The sequence below is a fragment of the Belonocnema kinseyi genome, chromosome 10, assembly GCF_010883055.1.
Source record: "Belonocnema kinseyi isolate 2016_QV_RU_SX_M_011 chromosome 10, B_treatae_v1, whole genome shotgun sequence".
Classification (NCBI taxonomy): domain Eukaryota; kingdom Metazoa; phylum Arthropoda; class Insecta; order Hymenoptera; family Cynipidae; genus Belonocnema; species Belonocnema kinseyi.
In genome coordinates this window covers 5,770,183-5,785,767 of record NC_046666.1, presented here as the reverse complement: position 1 = coordinate 5,785,767, position 15,585 = coordinate 5,770,183, and the positions used below count along the sequence as shown (strand labels likewise).

The 15,585-nt window shown below is 23.1% G+C and overlaps 1 protein-coding gene across 1 annotated transcript in view; it reads right to left on the bottom strand.

Moving 5' to 3' along the window:
• The window catches only part of LOC117182015 (serine/arginine repetitive matrix protein 2-like), a 112,788-nt gene that overhangs the window by 74,242 nt on the left and 22,961 nt on the right, over positions 1-15,585 (bottom strand). The window contains exons 5-7 of the mRNA XM_033375033.1: positions 13,759-14,340; positions 6,711-6,977; positions 101-396 (exon numbers count right to left, since the gene is read on the bottom strand). Coding sequence (XP_033230924.1) covers positions 101-396; positions 6,711-6,977; positions 13,759-14,340 — 1,145 coding nt within the window. The remainder of the gene's footprint in view (positions 1-100; positions 397-6,710; positions 6,978-13,758; positions 14,341-15,585) is intronic.

Genomic DNA, 15,585 nt, shown 5'->3' with positions numbered 1-15,585 from the left:
GCTCCTTTTGATATAAAATCTCAACTATATACATAAAAATCTAGATAAAATTACAAAATTAATTTATAAACTAATAGAAACAAGTCAAAAATTGTCTCACCAGTTTCGACTTGCATGGGAGAATCTTCGGGAGAATTTTTGGGAAAATCCTCGGGAGAATTCTTGGGAGAATTCTTAGGAGAATCTTTGGGAGAATCCTTAGCAGGCATTTCCTCCACAACTGCAGAATATCCTTGCGAATCCGTCTCATCCGTAATTTCACCTTCTTCCTCACTATCCCATTTAGACTTAGGAAATTGAACATTGACTGGAGATTGATTATCGGGGTTTGCAGAATCAATTGTCCGATACCAAGCTCGATTTTTATTTGCTTCTTTACTTGATGTATCCACAATTCTGAAAATTTGTTGAATATAGTTTTTTAACGCGTCTCTTCTTCTATTGTATCGCTTAATTAAATATATATTAGAGTGATCAAAAAAAAAATTTTCGAATTTAAAAACAATCCCTATAAATTTCAAACTTCATAGCTCAAAATTCACTCAAAAGAGGGGAAACAGGGTTTCTTTTCACGAAAATATGGGAACAATTTTTTTAAAATAACATTTTAGTTATAGTAAAAATGGAATTTTTAACAAAGTCATTCAACTTTCAACCAATTATAGTTGAATTTTCAAATAAAACTTTCAGTTAAAAATATTTATCTTGAACCAAATTAAAAAACTAATTTTCAATAAAACAGTTGATTTTTCAACCAAATAAATAAATTTTCTACTGAAATGATGAATCTTCAACCGTGAAAAAATGAAATTTCAGGTAAGAAGATTAATTTTCTACTAGAAATGATAAATCTTTAACCAAAAAATGCCTCCTTTTCAACCAAGAAGATTAATTTTCTGCCAAAAAGACGAATTTCCAATTAAATCAGGATGGCATTTTTCCATTTAAAGTAATAAACAATGAACAACAAATTAAATTTACATGTATGAAATGGAAGGTACTAACACTTTTCAATTGAAATTTTTTTAATGAAATGCTGATAAACTAAAAATTGTAGAACTTTTATAAATTATAGAGTTCAAAGATTCAGATTAAATTCCGAAAATATAAATCCACGATAGAATTTTCAATTTTCTAAATTAAAGAAGCAAGCAATGAACTTTAAAAATCATATGCTATTATATGCTACTTTCACCAAAATTTTGGTACGAATAGCCAAATTACTAAACAATTTTCTTACAAGAATAGGTGTAGAAATATTATTTATAATTCAAAATTGAACAATTTGACTTAAAAATTAACTTTTTTTAAAATAGAACAATTAAAATTGTAACGTTTGAAGGTTAGTCATTTGTTAAGCTTTGAATATTTAATTAAAAGTTACTGATTTTAAATAATAATTCAGATATGTCCAAATATTAAGTAAATGCTCTTTTTCTTAATTAAAAAATTTCATATAGAAGGGTTTAAAAATGGAATATTTTAGACTAAAATATTTGAAATTGCATAAAAGCCTTTAATTATGAATATATTATTTTGAAGTTATTTTAAGATTAAAAATAGGTTATAAAATTTTAATTGGCAGTTTGCATTTGTTTAACTAATAATACTTTCCAATTAAAACAGTTTAATTTGTAAAGTTAAAACTTGAAAATTCTACCATTCTGGACGGATTCCGAATCTTGTAAAATTATTATTCTACTTTTAAATCATTAAAGTACAATTCACTTCTAAAAATCTTGAATTAATTTATATATACAGGCAATCAACAAAAAATGTTTTTTTTTTATCAAAAATCTTCGATTTTAAATGATTCTAATTTTTAACTGTTTAAGTTTTTAAATTTGCATTTTCAAAATCTTTAAATTAAATATTTTCGAATTACACATTCTAAACTAAATACCACCATTGAAAAATATAACGATTGAACTAATTATTTAAAAAGCGGTTGAGAAGGAAGTTGGAAGGTTTTTATTTTAAGTTGTAAAATTATAATTCAAAAAATAAATTTAAATTAAGGAGAACTAATGGATTAATGTTTCATTAAAGCTTTAAATAATTAAATTTTCAACCAGGGAATATAAATTTTCAACAGAAAAGCTAATTGGAAATAGTTAAATTTTAATTTAAATTTTTTTTTAATTTTTAACCAAATAGGTGAATTTTCAACCAAAATGTTTATTTTAAATGTAAATTAAATTTTAAACAAAACTGTTAAATTTTCAATCCGAAAATATGAATTTTCAACTAAATTGTTGAAACTTCAATGAAAAAAGCTTTTTTAAAAGTTTTTTATCTTCAATCCAAGCAATAATTTAACTTCAAAATTAAAAATTTTAAATAAAACAATTACAATTGTAACATTCAAAGTTTAGTTGTTTTTTAGTTTTTAATATTCAATTTATAATTACTGATTTTAAATGACCAGTCAGATATTTATAAATATTAATATATTATTTTGAAGTTATTTTAAAATTAAAAATAGTTTATAAGGTTTTAATCGGACGTTTGCATTTGTTAAACTAATAAATCATTCCAATCGAAACGGATTAATTTTTAACGTTAAAATCTTCCGAATCGTCTAGTAAAATAAATTATTATTTACTTTTTAAAACTTAAAGTACAGTTCAATTAAAAAAATCCCTCAACAATTTGTATTCACAGTTGATCAACAATATTTTTCATCAAAAATCTTCGATTTTAAAGGCTTCGAATTTTTAAGGTTTAAGTTTTTTAAACTGTATTTAAAAAATCTTTACAATAAAACGTAAGATTAAAAATTAAAATCAAAAATGGTAAATTTTTAAAGTAAAAGAATTTTAAATTGCGCATTCTAAAATGACTGATATCATAATTAAAAAAGATAACAATTTAACTAATTATTTAAAAACGATTGAAGTCAAAGTTGGACAGTTTTTCCCTACAAATTTTAGGGTGGCCGTTTTAATCAAAGAAAAAAATCCGAGTCATTTCCCGGTTCCCAAACATTTTTTACGGCCAATGAAATTTACAAAATCTAACTCTATTCTAAAAATTTTTCCATTTAAAGCAATAAACAACAAATTAAATGTAAACGTATGAAATGGAAGGTACTAACACTTTTCAATTGAAATTTTTTTAATGAAATGCAGATAAATTGCAAAATTTAGAACTTTTATAAATTATAGAGTTTAAAGATTCAGATTAAATTCCAAATAATTTTTTTTAACTTAACAGTTTTTAAATTATAAATTAAATTATTTTCATTTAGATAGTTTAAGCATCCTTAAAAACTTAAAAAGTTCCTACAACTTTTATAAAATCCTGAATATTAAAAAAAATCCTTAATATTTGAATTTCTAAATAACAATAGGAACACTTATTATTTTTCGAAAAAATTAGAGGAAATAAGAAAATGATTTTTCATTTAAAAAAATTATTGAAATAGAAAATTTAAAAAGATTTCTAAAATGATCAAAACAGAAGCTGGAAGATTTTAAGGATTTTTTTTTAATTTGCAGGATTTTCCAAAAGTTGTAGGAAAAATTCGGTTAATTTTAAAATGTATTTAGAATTCTTAAACAAAAATATTAAAACACTTCTTTTCAATTACTGGAAGATATTCCAAGTTTTTAATTAATTTTCAATCTTTTCAAAACTACGAAATATCTCTTGAAATTACTCAAATTTTGTTTACAAATGACAAGTGTTCAATTGCTATTTATACGTCAAAATTTTACAATTTAACCATTTTTTAACAGTTTCAAACTGTTTACTTTTACATATATTTCTATTCAATTTACTCGATTTAAATGAACAGTGAAGTTTTTAATGGCTATGAAAACTAATAAAAATAATATAGTAATAAATGTATTTATTCAATTTAATATAAAAAATAATATATAGGAAGACCTAAAACTTTGAATTAAAATATTTTATTGTATGAATCATTAAAATTGTTACTTAAAAATAAAATTATCAGAATAAATGGTATTATATTAATTTCAATTCGTATTAAGACTTTCGAATTCAAACAGTTACAATCTGAAAATTCTCAAATTTTGAACGGATTTAGTTTTAGTTACGTTTTAGTTTTATACACTATAATTATTTACAAAACTTTTCAAATCAAATTTGGGCAAATTTTTCTTCTGAAAATTCGTAAAATTCCCTGTCAAGAAATAAATACACAATCATTTCCCGATCTCAGAAAATTCCCGGTTATTTCCCGGTTTCTGGGCCCAGAGGCGATCATGAACTAAATAGTTAAACGTTAAACTAAAAGAGATCACTTTAAAACCAAACATGGAATATTTAAATTTTTACTGAAAAATATTAATTAAAAACAAAAAAACGATTTTTCAACTGAAGTTATGAATCTTGAACAACAATAATTTCAATAAATTAGTTAAACTCACAATCAAGCATTGTTGAATTTTGAACCAAGAAGATTAATTGACTAAGAAAGACCAATTTTCAAATAAAAGCAAAACAGTTTAATTTTAAGCTACAAAGATTAATATTAAACAAAAAAATCTAATTTTTAACAGAATAATTAATTTTACAACCAAGAAGATTAATTGCCTACAAAAAAGATCAATTTTCAAGAAGATAATGCATTTTTAACTAAAAAATACTAATTTTTAAACAGAAGTAGAAAAGTTACATTTTAAGTTAGAAAAATTAATTTTGAACAACAAAAAAATGAATTTTTAACCAAATACTTCATTTTTCCACCAGAGATGAATTTTTAACTTAAATTATGAATCTTCTACAAAAAAATAAATTTAAAAAAAAAGTAGTTTAACTCACAACTAAGTATAGCTGAATTTTCGAACAAAAAGATGAATTTTCAACCAAAAAGATTAATGTCATACTTCGAAAGACGAATTTTAAATATATAATTACGTTTTTCATCAAAAGAGACAAATTTAAACTGAAATGATAAATTTTTAATCAAAAAATGCCTCATTTCCAACGAAAAAGATTAATTTTCTACTGAAATTAGGAATCCTTAACCAAAAAATGCCCTATTTTCAACCAAGAAGATTAATTTTCATTAAAAAAAATGTTCAATCAAATAGATAAATTTCCAGCGAAAAATATTAATTTGAAAAAAAACGAATTTTCATGAAAATAATTTATTTTACAGATTGAAAGAAAAAAGAATTTTCAACTGAAATGATGAATGTTGAACTAAAAAAATTAATTTTAAAAAAAGCAGTTCAACTTTCAATCAAGAAGATTAATTTATTACTGAAAAAGACGAATTTTCAACAAGATACATGCATTTTTAACTAATAAACACAAATTTGTAAACAGAAGTAGAAAAGCAAAATTTTAAGTTACAAAGATTAATTTTGAACAACAAAAAATTTAATTTTCAACCAAAGAGATGAATTTTTAACTTAAATGGTGGATCTTTAACTAAAAAAACTGAATTTTTAATAAGATAGTTCAATTTTCAGCTATGTATAGCTGAATTTTCAACCAAAAAATTGAATTTTCAATCAAGATTAATTTTCTACTGGAAGAAAGACGAACTTTAAACAAAGTAATTACTTTTTTCATCAAAAGAGACGAATTTTCAATTGGAAATTATAAATTTTGAACGAAAAAGGGCTTATTTTCAGCCACGAAGGTTAATTTTGTGCTAAACAATAAGATTTTTCATCTAAATAGTTAAATTTTCAACTAAGAGAAATCACTTTCTAACCAATTATGGAATAGTTACATTTTCAATTACAACAAAATATTATATTTGAAAAAAAAAGGAATTTTCAACAACAATATGATCCATTTTTCAAAGGAAGAGACAGATTTTCAACTGAAGTTATTGATCTTCAATCAAAAAAATCAATTTTCTATAAAGTAGTCCACTTTCAATCATAGTGGAATTGTTAACCAAGAAAATTAATTTTGTACTATAAAATAAAAATTTACAACAACATACATACATTTTCAAATAAAAAAAAGACTAATTTTAAAACAAAAAGAATGAATTTTCAAGCAAATACTTCTTTTTTCAAAGAGACCAATTTTCATCCGAAATTATGAATCTATAAACAAAAAAAAATGATTTTGTAATAAAGAAGTTCAACTTTCAATCAAATATAGTTGAATTTCCAACCAAAAAGATGAATTTTCTACTAAAAAAATCAGAATTCTCAACAAATCACATGAATTTCAAATTTAAAAAAAAATCAATTTCCAACCAAAAATTTAGTTGTTAAATTTTCAATAAAAAAAAATCATTTTCAACCAAACTGGAAAATCTGAATGAAATAAAATAAATTACACAAAATAGTTAAAATGTCAACTGGAATAGTTAATTTTTCAGTAAAAAATAATCAACCAAGTACTTAAATTTTTATCCCGATAAAAATTAATTCTGACAAAAAGGATAATAATTGAGATTCAAACCAAAAAGAAAAAAGATTTTGAATTATTTTCAATCAAGAATATTAATTTTCAACTGAAAAGAATCAATTTTAAAATAAAAATGTAACAGTTAAATTTTGAGTTGAAAACACACAATAATATCAAACCAAAACTAAAAATAGAGTAATATAAATATACTTATATAAATAAATAATCGCTGCTATTCAATTTTATATCGCAATAAAAAAAATTAAGCACTTTATCGAAAAATTTCCTGACTTTAAAAAATATTCCCTGACAATTTGATGAATTCCAGATAGAAAAATTAAAATTCTGAATTAAAAACTGACCTTATTTGAGTCGCTTCGCAAATATCACCCATCTTTTTTCGTCTTTCAGGCGGTACAACGTTTAAAACTTGTCTGCGATTGAGAAGAAGCGAAAATTGTGGATTTTCACAGTAAAGAATAGCTGGTCGGGTTTTTGTCACACGGACAGTTTCCGGCGGATATTCCTTGGGACCTTCGAGACCCTCTGCGATATACGAACTTCGGTGCTTTCGATGATCTCCAAGAAGCAACATTTGACCGAAAAGATCGGCAAAATCCTGCGGAGTTCTGAAAAATAGAAAGAAAAAAAAAGGAGTAATAATAAGTTAAAAGAATAAATTTTTCTAAAGCTGAGTTTCTTTTTTCAGGTTGAGCTCTTAAATCACACCAAAAAAAACTCCTTTTCATACTTTCAGCTTTTTTAAAAGCAAAAATGTAATTCCTATTTTATAATTTTAAATTCAGGGTGGTCGTTTTAATCAAAGAAAAAAATCTGAGTCATTTCCCGGTTCCACTTGAATAAAAAATTTTTAAAATTGAAGTTTAAAAGTTGTTCAATGCAAAAATTTTGTATTCAAATTTTCAATAATTTACAAGTATAAAATGGAACCTATTAACACTTTTCAACTGAAAAATTATCAACTGAATTAACTTAAAAATTAATATTTTTAAACTTTTATGAATTGTAAAGTTGAAAAATTCAGATTCAGTTCCAAAAATATAAATCCACGCTATCATTTTCCATGCTCTGAATTTAAGAATCAATCAATTAATTTTAAAAATTCTAATGGTACCATTTTAAGCAATTTTAAGTTATAAACATTAACATGAATTTTAAACTTTTATAAATTATAGAGTCAAATGATTTCCAAAATTTAAAAATTATACCACTTTATGCAATTTTAAGTTAGAAACATTAAAAATTAAGCGATTACATTTTTTATAAACGGATAACATTTCTTAAATTAAAAGTTGACTTATTTTAATTTTAAATGCTTAAAATCCTCAAAAAGGTTCTACAATTTATTTCAAAATCTTAAAACATCTACATGTTGTTTTACAGTTTTTTGAAATTTAAATTATTTTTGAAATTTTTTCTGAACTTCTAAACATCTTTTAAAATTATTCGAATTTTTCCTTCAATTTTTTTAAACTTCCTGCCGAAATCAATTGTCTTAAAATCTTACACATTCATTTTTGCTAATTTTCTAAATCTTTCTAAATCTTTTTAAATATTCTTTTAAAACTAATTTTTCAAAATAAAAAATCATTTTCAATGTTCCTAAAAAAATGTTTTTTATTCTTCTCAAGTCTTTCAAAATTCTTAAAAAGCTTCCAAATTTTGTATTCGAAATAAAAATGAACTCGTTTTCGTTACAACACGTCAACTATTACATTTTTTGTTGAGAATTCATATTTTTTGTTAGAAAATTAATCTTCTTTGTTGAAAACGCATCTTTTTTATTTTCAGAATAATCTGTATTGGTTTAAGATTCAACTATTTTCAGGTTGGTCGTTTTAATCAAAGAAAAAAGTCCCGGTAATTTTCCGGTTCGCAAAAATTTTTCACGGTCAATGAAATTTTCAAAATCTAACACTAAAGCTAACAAAAAATTTCCATTTAAAATAATAAAAACTGAGATGCAAATAAAAGAACTCAAAGTGAAACTCTTGAATTTTAAACTTTTTAAATTGAAGTTTAAAAGTTGTTTAATTCAACAAATTTTTATTCAAATTCTTAATAATTTACACGTATAAAATGGAAGCTACTTTAATTTTTCTACTGAACAATTTTAAATTAAATGCGGTTAAACTGCTAAATTCTAGATTTTAAACTTTTCTCAATTATTAAAATGCTTCGAAATTTTATTAACAATCTTTAAAACAGCTACATATTGTTTTACAGTTCTTCAAATTTTAAATTATTTTTGAATTTTTTTCAAAACTTCTAAACATCTTTTTAAATATTCGCTTAAAATTAATTTTTCAAAATAAAAAATCATTTTCAATTATTCAAGGAAATGTTCTTTATTATTTTATTATTATTTAAAAAATTCTCAATATCTCTTCAACTTACTCGATTTTTTCCAATTAAAATAGTTAAATTTTTTATTTTAAATCTGCAAATTCTTCGATTTTAAACGCTTCTAATTTTTTATTGTTTATGTCTTTAAAACTGCATTCTCAAAATCTTTAAATTAAAGATTTTCGAATTAAACATTCTAAACTAAACGATATAATTGAAGAAGACAACAATTTAACTAATTATTTTTAAAAAACGTTGAAAATAAAGTTGGACATATTTTATTTTAATTTGTAAAATTCTCATTTCAAAAATAAATTTAAATTAAAAAGAACTAATCGGTTAATGTTTCATTAAAGCTTTAAATATTTAAATTTTCATTTAAAACATTATTTAATTTTTAACCAAACAGTTGAATTTCAACAAAAATGTTCATTTTAAATTTAAATTAAACTTTAAAAAAAATGGTTAAATTTTCAAGCCAAACAAAATCTTGACAAAATAGTTCAATTTTCAATCCAAAAATCTGAATTTTCAACTAAATTGGTGAAACTTCAATAAAAAAAGATTTTTTAAAAGTAGTTTATCTTCAAACCAAGCAACAATTTGACTTCAAAATTAATTTTTTTAAATAGAACAATTAAAATTGTAACGTTCAAAGTTGAGTTTTTAATATTCAATTTATAATTACTAATTTTAAATAAAAAGTCAGATAGTTCTAAATATTAAGTCATTGTTATTTTTTTAATTAAATGGTTTGAAAATGGAATATTTTAGACTGGAATATTTGAAATTTAATTTTAAAAAAACCTTTGATTATGAATACATTATTTTGAAGTTATTTAAAAAATGTTAATAGTTTATAAAGTTTCAATCGGACGTTTGCATTTGTTTAACTAATAGATCATTCCCATTGAAACTGATTAATTTTTAACTTTAAAATTGGGAAATTCTTAAATTTTGAACTGATTCCCAATCGTCTAGTAAAATCAATTATTATTCACTTTTTAAATCTTAAAGTACAGTTCAATTTAAAAATTCTTAAACAATTTATATTCAGAGTTGATCAAATAATGTTTTTTATCAAAAAGCTTCGATTTTAAAGGCTTCTAATTTTTAATTGTTTGAGTTTTTAAAACTGCATTTAAAAAATCTTTAACATAAAATGTAAGCCTAAAAATTAAAATCTGAAATGGAAAATTTTTAAAGTAAAAGAATTTTTAATTGCGCATTCTAAACTGAATGATATCATAATTAAAAAAGATAACAGTTGAACTAAGTATTTTAAAAAACTGCTTAAATCAAAGTTGGACAGATTTTTCTTCTAAAAATTTATAAAATTCTCGGTCAAAAAATAAATTCACTGCCCAAATGGAACGTCCATTAATTATTTAAATAAATAACTGATTGTTAGAGATTCGAACGAATTTTAAATGATTATAAGGGATTTTTATGGGATTAACAAAATTTTCATAAAAATTTTCACAATTTTTATTTCTTAAAAATTCCACTATTTTGTTGAACATTCATCGTTTTAGTTTGAAAAATCAACTCCTTCTGTAGAAATTTCAAGGTTTTTACTTAAAAATGCAACTTTTCCTTGAAAATTACTCTGTTTTTGTTGAAAATTATATTTGATGTTAAAAATTGATGTGTTTTGTTAAAAATTCGTATTTTTTGGTTAAAAATGCAACTGTTTGGTTGAAAAATAATCCACTTTAGTTGAGGATTTAAGTATTTTTTCAAAATTCCTTTTTTTGTTAAATCCAACTGTTTTTCATTAATATATTTTTTTTTTTTAAATATGAACTATTCAATTTTTCTTTGAAAATTCATCTTTTTGGAAAGAAATTAATCTTCTGTATTAAAAATTCATCGTTATGGTTGAAATATAAAATTATTTAATTGATAATTCTATTGTTTTGTAGAAAGCTCATCTTTTTAGTTAAAAATTTAATTATTTGGTTGAAAAAAAATCTGTTTTAGTTGAAGATTCAACTATTTTGTTTGAAATTCGTCATTTTTTGGTTCAACTCAACTGTTTTTATTGGGAATGAAAACCATTCTCTAGTTAAAATATGAACTAAACTAAATTGATAGAGTATATGTTTTTTTTCTTTATTAAAACATTTCAATTTGAATGGGTTGAAATGGAATATTTTAAGATGCAAGAATATTTGAAATTTAATAACAACCTTTAATTATAAATAAATTATTTTTAAGTTATTTAAAAATTAAAAGTAGTTTATAAAGTTTCAATCAGGCGTTTAAATTTGTTTAACTAATAAAACTTTCCAATTGAAACAATTTACTTTGTAACGTTAAAATCTGCAAAATTCCAAAATTCTGAACTGATTCCGAATCATCTTGTAAAATCAATTATTATTCACTTTTTAAATCACCAAGTTCAATTCAATTTCGAAAATCATGAATTAATTTATATTCACAATTGATATACGACAATTCAACTAATTATTTTTCAAAACGGTTTAAATCAAAGTTGGACAGATTTTTCTTATAAAAATTTATCAAATTTTTGGACAAAAAAATTAATTTACTGCCTTATTGAAATCTCCATTAATTATTGAAAAATATAAAAATATTCAGTTTATAGGATTCATTTAAGGGAATAAAACAATTTCCTACGTAAAATTGTATTTTTACTAAAAATATATAAATAAAATATCAATTATTTTCACCATAAACGAGATTTCAATGAACTTTGAAACTATAACATTTTTAAGGAATTTAACGAGATTTCCAAGCTTTTTAGGGATTCCATGAGATCTCAAGGAATTTCAAAAGATTTTAAAGTATTAAAAAAGTTTTAGAGGAGGATTTCAAGAAATTAAAGAAATAATCTAGTGCAATTTCAGAGATAATTTGAATTTTTCTAGAGATTTTACAAGATTTTAGGGACTTCAAAGGGTTTTTATTAAATTTCCTACAAATTTTACTTGTTTTAATGATAGACCGAAGGATTTCGACAGATTTTAAGGAATTCTAAAAGATTTTCAAACATTTAAAAATAAGTCGCAGGATTCAATCAAAGGATTTTATGTCATAAATTTTTAGCATTTTTAAAGGGTTTATAAATGGATTTTAAGGGGTTTCAAAAGATTTTAAGGCAAGTTTTTGAAGAATATCAGGGGATTTTAATGATATTTCGAAGATTTGAAGGAATTTAAAAAATCTTGCAAAGATTTCAAAATCAAATCAAATTTCCAAGGATTTCCAAACATTGAACAAGATTTTAAGAGATTTCAAGAAAAGTCACGGAATTTCTTTTACGATGCTTTTACGGAATTTAAAAGAATTTTAAGAAATTAAAAACAAATTCCAGAATATATTCACGGATTTTAGACAATTTCTTAAGCTTTCAAAATATTTTATGGAATTTCAACAGATACGTAAATTTTAGATTTTTAGAATTTCAATGAATTTGAATGATTTCGAGGGATCTCGTAAGATTTCGAAAAATTTCACGGAATTTAAAGGATTTTAACCAATTGTTAGAGATTTCTCCACGAATATTAAAGGATTATAAGGGTTTTTTACGGGATTACGTAAGGAATGTTTTGGTTAAATTTTTTCGGTTAAAATATCTACTATTAAATGTTTGGTTAAGAATTGATCTTTTTGGTTGAAAACTTTATTATTTGTTTTAAAACTGAATTTTTTTTTTGAAAAATTCAACAATTTGATTAAAAACTATTATTTCTTGTTTGAAAATGTCATTATTTTGTTGAAAATTCGCCTTTAAGGGCAGGAAAATTGCACATTTTAATTCAAATTTGGTTCCTTTCTCGACTAAAAATTTTTTTTTGGTTGAGATTTCAACTATAATGTTTAACATTAATCGTTTTAATTTTGAAAAATCAAATCTTTCTGTAGAAATTTCACATTTTTTTTGTTAAAAAGTCAACTTTTTCATTGGATATTACTCTGTTTTGATTGAAAATGATATTTTTTGTTGGAAAATTAATCAGTTTTAGTTGAGGATTTAAGTCTTTCAGTTAAATCAAACTATTTTTTTTTAATTAACATTTTTTTTAATATAAACTATTACATTTTTCGTTAAAAATTCATCTTTTTAGAAGAAAATTAAATTATATAATTGATAATTCAACTGTTTTGTAGAAAGCTAATTTTTTTAGTGGAAAATTCAAATACGTGGTTGACAAATAATGTTTTGGGTGAAGATTCAACTACTTGGTTCAAGCTTGTACTAATTTATTAAAATTTTTTCTTTTTGTTGAAGATTCAGAATCTTAGTAGAAAATCCGCTGTTTGTTAGAAATTACTTGTTTTACCTTACAATTTAAATATTTTTTTGAAATTGCAAGTGACTAATTGAAAATTAACTTTTTTTCTGAAAATTCATATTCACAGATTGAAAATTTAACTGTTGTGTTGAGAATTGGTCTTCTGGTCTTGAAAATTTAACTAATTTGTCAAAAATTAAACTGCCTTGTACAAAATTAGTTTTGTTTTCTGATAATTATTTCTCTTAAATGATAATTTTACTCCACTTTTTGTTAAAAATTGGTATTTTCTAATTCCGAAATTCAACTATTTAGTTAAACATTTTTATATGTGAAAAAATATATAATAAAAATTAATGAAAAGTTATATTGTTCAAGATTGATATTTTAAATACAAAATTAGTTTTTTTTTTTAAATTACTTGTTGAAACTTAAAATTTAAATATTTTATTAAAAATTTAACTGATTGAAAATTTAAATCTCGTGTAGAAAATTGGTCTTTTCCGCTTAAAAGTGCAACTATTTGTTTAAAAAATGTTAAAAAAAACAACATATATAATTAATGCAACTACTTGGTACAAAATTGAATTATTTTGTAGAAAATTCGTTTAGTTTATCGAAAATGAATGATCTTAACTAAAAATTAAACTACTTTATTTTGGTTTTGTTAAAGAAAAAGTGTAATAGCGGATAATTCTGCAAAAATAATGTTTTTAAAGAAATTTTTTCGAAATGGCACAGCTACATAATTAATTTTTTAAAAATATCACAATAAACCAACCTCGCTTTTTCCGGTTTGTCTGCACATTCCGCCTTCTTGATACGAGTAACTTCGTCGATGGTCAAACCGACTTTTCTCAAATCAGCCCAGGAATTACATTTGCTTAAATCCTTTTCTCTGTCCTTGACTCTTTCTTTACAAGATTTATCTCTCGAATCTTTACTCCTCGAATCGTCCCTCTTCTCCCTCTTCTCATCCTCCCGTTTACTCCTGTTCTCATCCTTTTTTGATTTTTCATTATCTCGTCTGTCTCGAGACTCGTCTCGTTTTACTTTTGACTCTTCCCTCTTTTCTTTTTTCCCTCCTTTCACTCTGCTTTCTTTACCTTCACTTTTGTCCTTTACCTCTTCAATTTTTTCCTTGTTCTCATCTCGCTTGACTTTAGAATTATCCGATTTCTCTTTCGGAAAATCATTCAACTTTTCGCTGGTGTCTCGCTTTTCCTTTTCATCCTTCTTCTCATTTTTCCGTGATTCTTTATCGGGAGGAAGCTTTTCACTGGAATGTTCTTTAATCTCTTTCCGGTCCTTCTCGTCCTTTGTAGGACGATCGTCCCTCCTTTCTCTGCTTCTATGACGTTTCCTGTCGAAGATACAAAGAAAGGAAAATAAATTCGATGAATAAGGAACCGTACATAAATTACGTAAAAATTATAGATTTTCTTTGGTAGAAAATTCAACAATTTTCTTTAAAAAAGCATCGTTTTTTATTGTAATTTATGTAAAAAAATTAATCTTTTTTTAGTTAAAAATTCAACTCTTTTCTTAGAACATTTGCCTTTTGTTTAAAATTCATATTTTGTTGCTGATAAGTCAACTGAAGTGATTTTTGGATACAAACGATTTTTTGTAGAAAATTTCTTCTTTTTGATTTAAAAGTTTATGTTTTTCAGTATAAATTTTGCATTTTTCTTGGCAAAAATGCAATTGTTTTGTTGAAAATTAAACTATGTATTTTTAGATAAAAATTAAACTTTTTTTGAAAACTTGTCTTTTTTATTCAAAAATTCACCTTTTTTAGTCGAATTTTCATTTTTCTTGAACCATAATACAACTGTTGGGTTTGAGATTTTAATTATCTTGTTAAAAAGTCACACTTTTTGGTTAAAAATTCGAGTATTTAGCAGAAAATTAAATTATTGTTTACAATTCTTAATTTTCTGTTGCAAACTAAACTCGAATTTTTGATGGATAAAAAAAATAAAATCTTTCTTGGATAAAATGCAACTATTTGGTTGAAAATTCGGCTGTTTTTTTGTTTAAATTTAACAATTTCTTAGCAAATTTATTTTTTGTTCACAAGTACTGAAAAAAAACTGAAATATTTTATGGATGAATATTCTATTTTTATTATTATTATTTTTTAATTAAAAATTCACTCATTTTTAAGAGAAATTTCATCTTTCTTTGATAAAAATGCAACTATTTGGTAGAAAATTCAACTGCAGTACTTAAAATTTTCAACCAAAAAGATGAATTTTCAAACCAGAAGATCAGTTTTTAACAAGGAATGGAATAGTTACATTTTGAGACAAAAAAATTAATTTTCAACCAAACTGATGAGTTTTCAAGCAAAATGATCAATCATCAACTGGAATACTCAAATTTTAAAACAAAAACATGAATTTTCAACTAAAATTATGAATGTTTAACAAAAATAATTAAATATTCAATATTCAAAAACGAATTCTCAACAACAACAAAAAGATTAGTTTTTAATGGAAAATTAAATTTTGAAAATTGAAAATAAAATAAATTTTCCACCAAAAATTGAATGATGAAATTTCCAACTAGAATAGTTGTTACATTTTCAGTTAAAAAAAAAACT